This window comes from Olea europaea, unplaced genomic scaffold (assembly GCF_002742605.1).
Source record: "Olea europaea var. sylvestris unplaced genomic scaffold, O_europaea_v1 scaffold1348, whole genome shotgun sequence".
In the NCBI taxonomy this organism is placed as follows: Eukaryota; Viridiplantae; Streptophyta; class Magnoliopsida; order Lamiales; family Oleaceae; genus Olea; species Olea europaea.
Genome location: NW_019230973.1, coordinates 46748 through 58469, shown reverse-complemented (window position 1 = coordinate 58469; position 11722 = coordinate 46748). Strand labels below are relative to the sequence as shown.

Below are 11722 nucleotides of genomic sequence, written 5' to 3'. Positions count from 1 at the left end.
ATTTTTTTGGGAGATGCCTTGGTCTCTTGAAAATCAAAGAAACAAAGGACAGTATCTCGATCATCAGCAGAAGCTGAATATCGCTCAATGGCCTCTACCACATGTGAATTGGTTTGGTTTCGGAGCCTCTTACAAGACTTCGGTATAACTCTCAACCAACCTGTTCAATTGTTTTGTGATAATCAAGCATCCATTTACATTGCATCCAATCCAGTTTATCATGAAAGAACAAAACACATTGAAATTGATTGTCACATCGTTCGAGAAAGGATCCAAGAAGGTTTATTAAAACCATTTCACGTTTCTACAAATTTACAAGTTGCTGATATTTTAACCAAGGCAGTCGGATCTAGACAATTTCATTATTTGCTGAACAAGATGGGAATCCACTCCGTTGCTTCTCCATCTTGAGGGGGAGTATTGAAAAAATTCTGAAGGAAATCAGATTGTGCAGATGTAGCTTCTCATATGACAGTTTTGACTTTGCTTGGAATGGAAACAAGACTCTGATGTATAAAGAAAATGAAGCAGGCTTGCCATATTTGAAGTCTATGATAAGGACTACACATGGGATGCTGCAGGCTATTATTTTTATTTGTGCTGTACAGATTTATTTTTTTGCTTTACTACCGTGTATAAATCAGGGGCAATGTCTTGTACAATTACAATTCAAAAATCAATATGAATTCCTTCCTATTTATCACAAAATGCTCTTCTTTTATTAAAGAGATAGACAATGCAATGGGCAAGCTCTGATACCAAGTCAAAAACAATAGGGCATGAGATACGATATGCAGGAAAAACGTTTTCTTACTATTGAGGGATGGGCATAATATAGCCTCTGAACAAAATCTTTAAGAAGGAAAAAAAAATGCGCTATACGAGGAAATTAATTAAATACATCAATCCTTGAATGGAAAAAACAATAAAGTCTAGGAATGGAAAAACAATCAAGACAATCTTCAACAGTTTACATAAATGACTCTAAGGAGAAAGAAGCTTTCAAATCCTCTGTAAGCCAAACATCTGGCACCCAGTATTTTGAGTATAAGCTTTAGCATTCCTTATCTGGTTAAGGTTTCATGATTCTCATATAAAAATATCGTTTCCTATTAGGAGAAACCCAAAGAAGCCAAATTCATTCCGGGCTGCTGATGATAATTTGTCTAACATTGGCATCATCAAGCAGAAACTCAAGACAGTGGAAGCAATGCATGAAAATTGCAATGAAAATGTCAACAAAGGACAATTTGACCCTGAAGGATGAGCTTAAATCCCTGTTGGAAAATGTAGAAACAGAGGTGAAAAAAGGGTTTGTCTTAGAAGAAAATTTAGAAGTATGAGAGGAGCTATAAAGAAGGTCAACATTAGTTGTACCATCTATCGAAAATTTTGGAATACAGGAAGGAATTGAAGAAAGAAGTAATGAGGGGATAAATAGAAACTTTGTTTATGTATCTTAAGAAGAAAAATAGCAAATTTAAAAAATAGCGAAGGAGATATGAAACGTACACGTGCGACAAACGTTCACTTTTTGTGCTGCTATCATTTTAATATCCTTTAATTGTTTTAATGATAAAAAAAAGTATTGACATCAATACATGTCAGCATCTTTTACAACATGTGATAGGCCTTTGCTTTGTTGATCTTCATCTACTTATATTTCTTAGTAAACTTTTCTAGTTGTTGATGACCACGTGAATTTAGAAATAATACCATCTTTCCAAAAAGAAAAAAATACAGTTGTTGGCTGGAAGGGTAAAGCTAAGCATGGCATTAAAAGGGGAGGAAATTATATACGAAAATATTTATCAAACAGAAGCAATAATGCAAAGATTTTAAAATGTTTGCATGTGCTCTCTTATATAAATTGGGATGCAGTTTCTTTTTATATGGTAAATAAAGGGAAAAACATTATTTTACTAATGCGTTGATAAAATGTTTTTAAAGCAACCACAAACACTAATACAGAACTCTTGTGAATTTTATAAACACTAATAAAAAAATTGAAATCCTCCTAAAACAAGGAATAGTACTGTACCATTAAAATGAAGAACAAATGATAAAGAAGGACAGATGTCCTGCTGTAAGAAAAATACTTTGTGTATTACAATTGTTTGGCTTTTGTACACTAATTGCAATGAGGGCAGCAAGCTATATATATACATAAACCTAAAAAGCTATACTAGGAAGCCTATTAATAGTGAATCAATATACAAGGAATAGCAGCAAATTTACAGCAACCGTGTCCATGATTTGTGGCTGTAGACTGGTTGATTATCCATGATTTTAGAGATAAGATTAACAGTCCATGATTTGCTCCTGTAGATTGGTAGTCTGACCAAGATTATAGGGCTAAGATCAAGGATCCTTTTCAAGTAGATCGTAGTCTTCTTTCTCTTACGATTACATTTTCTAATATAGTTGTGGATGTATCCACGAACTTATTATGATACTTATCTTCAAGGAGATCTGCTTTTTCATTCTGGTCTAAATAATTTTTTGACATCCATAAAAGAATGGAAACATTTCTATTGATAATATTGCTGCATGATTTAAATTCAATCAACGGAGGAAGAAAGGATTAATTTAAATTGAAGTCGTATTTTGAAAACCCACAGAATATCTTCGATGACCAACATTTTTTTTCTTTAAATTGGAAGCTCAACGACATTGTAACATTTTTATTGGTGAGTAAACCAAATTTCATACACTCAATTTCATTCACAGATTTTAATGCAACAAAAAAAAAAAAAATCAAAATACGTGGTCATAAATGAAGTGATGTCTGCTAGTATATGAAGATTCATAAAAAAAAATTTAAACGCAAAAGCAGGAGAAAGTAATATATAGGGAAAATGACATAGAGGGTCTTGAAACGGTCTATAAATTAAATAAAATGTCTACGGAATGTGTGTGACCACTTGTGTTATTGAGATAGATAGTGATTGTAACCGGGGGGGGGGGGGGGGGGGGTGGAGAGAGAGAGAGAGTAACGAAATAATTAAAATTTTAACATAAAGAGTACGGTCTCAGTGTTTGAAACCCGTTCGCAGTTTGCAACTACACTAATAAGTTTCAATATTAATTTTTCATGCAAGATGTGAGACATATGTGTTAGTCAAGCCACAAACAACTATTGAAATTCTCTGGTGAGGGAAATTCCACATTGTCTTATTTTCCCCACTTTTTCCATCAGTAGATGATATTTTTTGGTTGTTGGGTAGGTTGTAGAGTCGGAATAAAACACAAATGTAAGTAGTGCAAGATTCTCGATGTGCAGGTTGTTTACAGGATAACTTTGATGAGAAAGAAGCCTTCAGATCCTCTGTAAACCGAACATCTGGCACCCAATGTTTTGACTATAAGCTTCAGCATTCCTAGTCTTGTTAAGGTTTCAGGGTTCTCATATAAAAATCTCATTTCCTATTAGGAGAAACCCCGAGAAGCCAAACTCATTTTGGCCTGTAGACGATAATTTGTCTAACGTTGGCATCATCAAGCAGAAACTTGAGACGATGGAAGCAACACGTGTTGCGAAAGCTCTCTCCAAGCATCTCTAAATCGGTTTTTTCTGGGATCAGTCCAACGTACCTTTCTCTACCAACAACCTAACCAACCGTCTCCGATCCACAACCAATATAATTTACCTAGGTTCCTATTCAATTTTACCCGCAAAGTACAAGAAACGGTGATGATTTGTAGCCACAAGGAAAGGAGAAAAACACCACAAATGTTCCTATGAAGGAATCACAAATTACACAAAGTAATCAACCAATTTTTGCACTTCAAAGGGACGGCTTTTCCCACACTTCAAGGACAGCCGAATCTTTCCTTTTTTTTTCTCACACAAACACTAGAAAATAGCTAGAGTTGTAATCTTATAAATAGTCTAAGGTTAGTCTTCTAATTTGACCAAAAAGAAAGGTAAACGGGTCAAGATTCATGCCATCCAAGAGGGAAACAATTGGACCGAATAAAACTCATGAACTTGATTGTTACAATTATTTCATTCATCGGCCTAGGACTATAAAATATATTACCCACGTTAATATCATAGCCCGATATTTAAACCCAACAAATCTCCACATTGATGCCCAACAAATCTTCAAGCAATCAAAAAACACATAGTTAGCACTTGCATAATCAAGGTAGTCAACAAAATTGGATCACAGACCTTATCTCATGTTTCCAACCTGAAACACATACCATATGTAACACCTTGAAAATCTTATAAAATAAGATTTATATGTTCTATATACTATATTTTTATATTTAGAAATTAAGGGACTAAAGTGAAATATGTTTCAACATCGTTACTTTATTCTATAGAATAATCAAGCATTAATTTAACGAGAATTTTCCTATCAAAATTAGACTAGTTTTGAAGCTCACATTAAATGGCAAATTTTAGACTTGAAAAAAAAAATTTATTTTGGATATGCTAGGCTCTCGTTTTTGTAGCTCAAAGAAATCCATATTTAACTAATATTTAATTTGGCATGTTCACAGGTTGGCCACCACGTGTTAGTAGACATAACAATTGAAGTTTTGATTTAATTTAAAATGTTTTGAATTCGTAATTTGCCTTCCATTTACATTCTGTGCAAAACCCAGTCAACCATTTGCACTTTTATCACGTGAAATTATTCCACAATTGGGGACCGTAATTTAAGAAGATTTCACTACCATAAAGGTAACCACCAATTTCTCAATAATGAGATGCTAATTTTCAGTAATGGGATTGACAAACATTTTTGGCAGACCAAATCATTCAGCACCTAATCTGGAGAGACATAGTCACGTTTCCATTTTATTTTTTTTTTGCTTTTTTTTTTTTTTCCCTGTCTCTTCACAAGAAATTGTATGTGTAATTTACTACCTCATTCACGCCTAGGCAATTACAGAAGAAAGGAAAGACCAGTTTCAGATTCAATATTTGAAAAGAATTATGATATATTTTACTATATCAATCATGTGTATACACATGTTAGCAGCAGAGGAAAAAAATGTGGAAAGTGAAAATTATTTAAATCCTTTTCATCAATCAAGGTCGGATAATGAAGTGGAAGTGGTTTATCCTGCTTAAATTATTTCTTCATGTATATAAATATTATGCTTATGAAAGTTATTATATGATATGATATGAAATGGTCATCCAGTATTAAAGATATAATATGATATGAGCTCTTATCGACTCTAGAGTTATGATATGATAGTATGATATTTTTGACTCATGATTTAATATTTTTAATTGGGATTGCACAAGTACTCATATCCTACTGAGTATATTTTATACTCACCCCTTTCCCCACTCTTACATAATAGAACGAGTCATTGATTGGTGGGTGATGAGGTACGGTCGTGGTGCCAAGATACAAGCAAATTAAATCTAGTGTAATGTGAATATAAATTTCATTTCCAGTATTTATTTTAGTTTATGAGCCAATACTTTTTTTGCGGTCCATGATATGAAATAAAATCATTTTTTTATTACTCGTATTAAATTAAATTAAAAGAAAGGTTTTAGTAACGACTCATATTTATTCTTATTGTAAATTTTGGGTCGTTTCACCATACCTGCTCCATGTACTTACTGAGACTAAGGTAAAAAAACTCAAGTAGAAGCAAATATTCAACAGTAGACAATCAAAAGCAAATAAATATGCAATAACAATATATTTTAGGATATCACATAGATCTTTTTAGAAACACTTTCACAAAAAACCACAGATTAATACCAAGTTAATCAAACATACGGTCAAACAAATATGCAACAAGTGCATAAATGACCCCATAAAAAATCTCACCACACTTATCATATCTCATTCCATGTTGCTCAAGATCAAATATCTCCTCTCATTACCCACCATGCTCACTAAATTGATCATTCAACTTATGTTTAACTGGTAGGTCACAATAGATCCTAAATTCACAAGATAATCCTTTCTTACCACATCACTTCACCCAACCTACATGGATAATGGTTCTCCACCTAATGGAAGTGATAGAAGTGTCTCTCTCACACTCCACCTGATCAGAATCTTTTTATAGATAAAGGTTTCTAGACATTTAATCACCACTACGCTCGTGATCCAAATGTCACACTTCACATCCCCGATACAAACCACAATATATCCTTAGACATCTATACTCCACCTCACCAAAAAACATCCAACACACTGGTAATATGTCATAACCCACTATGTACGGAAACAATTACACTAAGTAATCATATTGCCTCAAATTCATACAAATGCACATATCAAACATACTAAATAAAACATAGAATCATGCAACAAATTATACAATCACACACATGCAAAAAATGATCACACACAGATGCACATGCAGTAACTAGGTTTACCATTAATAAACCTCGCTAGGGTCATCACTTGATCCTAAAGCTAAATTCGCCTTTAATAAACCTCGCTAGGATCATCACTTGATCCTAAAGCTAAATTTGCCTTGCTTCTCATCTTACCCTTTAGCTTATCCTTTTTCTTGGGACAGTCCCTAATAAAGTATCCAGACTTACCGCAATTGTAACATCGTCTACCACTAGACTTGCCCCGTCCTTTGCCCTTCTTCTTATTACCCTCATCACTCGAGTCACTACTCGAATCACTATTATCTTGAGCTCTTCCCAGATCCATTTGCTTAAACTTCATCCTACTCCTCATCATATGTATCTCACCATTCATTTTATCCTCTTTTTCAGCCTTAATCTCTATCTTCTTACTCCTATGTGAGTCCATAACAATCTTGGGTGTTAAGGTATTTTTACCATACTTAATTGCATTCTTAACTTCTCTGTATGAATCAGGCATGAAATTAAGCAAGATAATATCGATAAATCTTTCAGAGACCTTTTCATCACAATTAACAATGTCTTGAACCAATTTGTTGAAGGCATCTAGAGTGTCATCAAGATCCTTGAAGGATCTATTTTAAAGTTGAAAAGTCATTCAAATAAGTACAATTTATTAAGAATGGACTTAAGCAAGTATAAGTCCTCCAATTTTTCCCAAAGTTCTTTGGTAGAATTGAGTTTTTCAATTTTTTTCTCAAAACAGTGTCAGACATGTGTAAAATAATTGAAGTGTAAATAAGTTCATCATACTCTTTTTTTTGTACTTCTACTAAGTTTACAGGAAATTTGCAATCTACGACTTTTGAAACTTTTTGTTAAACCAAAATACCCTTCATCTTTTGTTGTCAAATTGAAAAATCCTCTTTCTCATTAAAAATTTCAACTTCAAAGTGCGAAAATATTTTTAAAAATGCAAAACAACCAAATAAACGATAGGTCACACAAAGTAATCCTTAGGCCGCAATATACACCGTTCTAGATTCCCAATATTTCATAAGATTTACAATCTTAGATCAAGGAAATATTCAAACTGGTCAAGTCCAAGTATTCTAATAGAATAGTCAATGCAACACGAAGGTATGTAAACAAAAGTTCGAATTCTCACTCTATGTAATCTCACACAATGACTATATGACAATTAAAGCACAAAATCAATTAACAACTTGCAATCAAAATTCAAAACTTCAAATATGGCAATTAATTCCTAAATTTCCAACACAAACAATGTTACCCCTTCACAGTAACAACAAATCAAATGTCATCCCACACGATAATGCACTAATGTTGAAATATAAATTGAGATAAGCTAATATACTAGAGTGGACCAATCTGAGTCCATAAATTATGAAAGACATGAATTTATCACTTTAGGACCACACTATCCGTCCTAAAGTCTCTAGCGACTGAAACAACTACCGAACAACGATCAAATTTGGAACATCCAAAGAAAAACTCTGTTCAAATTCTATTGCACAACCTAAAACAGAAAATTAACAATATCAAAACGTCAGAAATAATGTTAGCAACAAACAGCCCAAAGAGATCTCAGCCAAAAAAAGTCACATTCTCACATGCCGCCTCTCCTCTTTGCCTATGGGCTTCACATGCTGTCATCAGCCACACACGATCAACCATCGCACGTCACACCAGTGGTCTCCGTTTCACCAAACTCCTTCTGGATTGATCAGAAAACACGAAAACAATGGCTGATTTTTTACAATTTTTCAATTCGATTTTTCCTTCATTTCAGCCGACTTTCTGGACTTTTTTGGTATGTTTCACAAGCCAAAACCACCATCTTGAAGCTCTTATACCAAATGTTGTGGAAGCTCTTTCCAAAGATCTTCAAATCGGTAACGTACCATTCTCTAACAACAATCAAACCAACCGGCTCCAATCCACAACCAATATAATTCAATTCGATTGCTATTCAATCTTACCCACAAAAGACAAGAAACGGTGATGATTTGTGGCGAAAGCAAGGAGAAAACACCAAAAAGGTAGGATATGAAGGAACCACAAATGAGCTATTTTTCACACACTTCAAGGGCAACCGAATTTCTTTAAAGATTATTCATTTTTTACTGAATTTGTCGTTATAATAAAATTATTTATTTCTTTGATAAATTACGCGTCGAGTTGCTAGAATTCGAGGCGTTACCGAATGGTATCAGAGTCCAGAGTTTTAAAATCGAATCTGTAGACTAAAAAAAAAAAAAGAAAGAAAAATCGTGCATGTCACTATTCACGACTATTCGCCTGTGAGCATCAAATTTGAAGAAGTACATTATTTTATTGAATTGTTGAATTCAAAAGCAATCATTATATCTCAAGTGATTAACATTAAAATAATGATTTTATACTATCCAAGGCAATCTTAATAAAAAAAAAAAAAAAAAAAAAAGGTTAAACCCCAACCTTAAGGGTCCCCCACCGCCCCTGCCCTGGAGCGTCTTGAGGGAGGTAAATCGCAAGTTATGCCTCCAAGGATATAGGGTGGAAAGCTGCTTGTACACTTGCACTTACCCAAGAGCCAAATCCATATTTCAGGATTCGAGCCCTTGACGCGGCAGCCTCAAGCAAGCAAAGCAAATCTAAAAAAAAAAAAAAAAAAAAAAAAAGGTTAAACCCCAACCTTAAGGGTCCCCCACCGCCCCTGCCCTGGAGCGTCTTGAGGGAGGTAAATCGCAAGTTATGCCTCCAAGGATATAGGGTGGAAAGCTGCTTGTACACTTGCACTTACCCAAGAGCCAAATCCATATTTCAGGATTCGAGCCCTTGACGCGGCAGCCTCAAGCAAAGCTGGATTTCTCCACCTTCCCCTTTTACCACTTGGAGATGTGCCCTGGAAGCCTATCCAAGGCAATCTTTCCTTTACTGCGTGTGTGCATATGCATATATATGTTGTATATATGAAGTTGGCCTGTATAATATATGTGTACATAGCATGTGATGTGTACATACAAGGCATGTGTGTGTGAGTATAACATGTAGTTGTGTTAATTTGTGACTAATTTATAACTACGGCTTTATGTACTTATAATATTTTATGTAAAATAAATGATAATTTAGCTTGTCAGTTTTCAAAATGATTTTAATTAAATAATAATTTTACTTATTGAATTTTGATTTATGCATGCGTTTTTGCTTGACAAGAATTAATTATTTTATTGTCCAAATTACATTGGAAGGTAGTCTTATTATAATAATTGTATTTGTTTTGTCTTAAATGATTTTGGGAGCTTTAGATCTTTTTCCTAAATAATTGCTCCAACTTTGAAAGATGTTTGTGCCAAATTGTCTTGTAGAAATCATAGCCAACTTTCTATATTAGTATTTCAAAGTTGAAACTACCCTTTAACTTGGAATTTAATGTTAATTATGGTCATAATTGATAATAGAAGAATGACGGATATTTTACCTATATTAATGTTTGAGCCTTTTGACCCCCTTTAACTTTTCTTAATGGTCACACATTTTAATAGTGAAAAAAAAAAAAAAAAGCTAGTTCATTGTTTGAGTTTTCTTGATTTGAGTATTCGTAAAACTAAAAGGCTTTGTCAAAAAGACCTAAACTGTCTAAGGCAAGCTTGGAATTTAAGCGGTCCACTCGTGATCCCCCTCCTCACCTAGAAGCCTTCTTAGTTGCGCATTATTTGAATCAATAAGGCGAAAAACAATGTTTTCAACCCACTTCAAATTTTAAGAAAATACTTTCATTTTAGAAACTTTTATACGAAAAAAAATTTACAAATTTACGAGATCTGTGGATCTAATGTTCATCAATCTGCTACTGTCCAACATTTTTAAGGTATGCAAAGACGAAGAATATTTTATTGATATTATCCTTTATATTTCCATGCGTACAAATTAATTGCATAATCTCATGAGTTCCTATTTTTCTTACACATCATTTTATTCCAGAGAAGAATGTTAATTAAGCATATTATTATTTTGCGTCGGATTATACGATTAATAATATGATTATCATATGACGAAAAACCTTAATGCATAACATTTGGCCTTAGCATAATATACACGACAAACATGGCTAAACATAGGGAAAGTGTAGCATGACATATAGGAAGAGTGTAGCATGGTTGAATAGTTCTTAAGATAAATTACTTTTACTTAAATGCCCACGACGACAACAAGATCAAGCTACTATGTTCAGAGATTTGTTAAACGCAGTGCAAGACCTTAGCAAACAGCAAGCTCAAACGGCACCTAATAATGCAATAGGAAGTGCCAACACCATGAGCTCAATTGTGAAGCAGTTTCGTCATTTTAAACCCCCACCCTTTGATGGTAAAGGTGACCCTTTCCCAACATAGGAGTGGTTCAGAAGACTAGAAGGGATCTTCAAGCACATGAACTGCAACGATGCTCAAAAGGTTTCTTGTGCAAAGTTCATGTTGACTAACGATGCCGGGCATTGGTGGGATTCTGAAACACGTATTAAGACTGCAGAACAACTACGTAATCTCACATGGGATCAATTCAAGGAGTCGTTGATGGGTAAATATTTTCCCCAGTCATTGAGGGATCAAAAGGAGGTAGAATTTCTCCAACTCACACAAGGGAGTTTGCCACTTGGAGAGTACGAAAGAAAATTTGAACAGCTTTCTAGATACGCTCCGCACATGGTAAACATTGAGCTGACAAAGGCTAAAAGGTTTGAGATGGGGTTAAAGCCAGAGATTAAGGGAATCATAACAGCCCAGCAGTATACTATTTATGCGAAAGTTGTACATCGAGCACAAGCAATTTCTAATGGTTTAGGATTGGAAGAGAAACCTCAACCCAGCATTAAGACTTCTGTAAAGAGAAAGTGGCAAGGTCATGATAAAGAGAAAGGCAGTAATCAGAATAAGAAAGTAAAGATTTGATTAGACTCAACCAAAACATTTCCTCAGTGCTCCATTTGCAACAAGCGACACTTAGGGAAATGTCTTCAAGGAAAGGGAGTATGCAACATTTGTGGTAAAATTGGTCACTTTCTTAGAGAATGTCCAGAGAAGAAGAAAAAAGGTGACCAACTTAAGAAGGGAAAAGCTAGAGTATTTGCTTTGATGGGAGAAAAGGAGAATCAAAACACAGACGTAATAACAGGTATGTTACCAGTATTCGACATACCTGTTGTTGTTCTTATGGATTCTGGATCGACTCATTCACTTATTTTTACAATTTTTATGGAAAAGATTGGAAATGGATACGTAAAAACGAGTAACATTTTAGAAGTTAGTAGACCCTCAGGCGAAGTCATTAATACTGATCAAATGGTTAAAGGTGTTAAGTTAGAGATTGAAGGAAAAGTACTAAAGACGGATTTGTACATTTTGGGAATGA

General features: G+C 34.2%; 1 protein-coding gene across 1 annotated transcript; it reads left to right on the top strand.

Moving 5' to 3' along the window:
* Window positions 1–10539: 10539 nt before the first annotated feature.
* On the top strand, window positions 10540–11262 carry LOC111375195. Its single transcript, XM_022997995.1, has 2 exons — window positions 10540–10641; window positions 10708–11262. Exons 1-2 carry the CDS (start codon window positions 10540–10542, stop codon window positions 11260–11262), a joined length of 657 nt encoding a protein of 218 aa, XP_022853763.1.
* The last annotated feature ends 460 nt before the right edge of the window (window positions 11263–11722 follow it).

Excerpts from the sequence above, each read along its gene's own strand:
- LOC111375195 (XM_022997995.1), top strand. The coding sequence starts at position 10,540 with ATGTTCAGAGATTTGTTAAACGCAGTGCAAGACCTTAGCAAACAGCAA. Across the intron at positions 10,642-10,707 it reads CCAACACCATGAGCTCAATT|GAGTGGTTCAGAAGACTAGA; the intron begins GTGAAGCAGTTT and ends TTCCCAACATAG.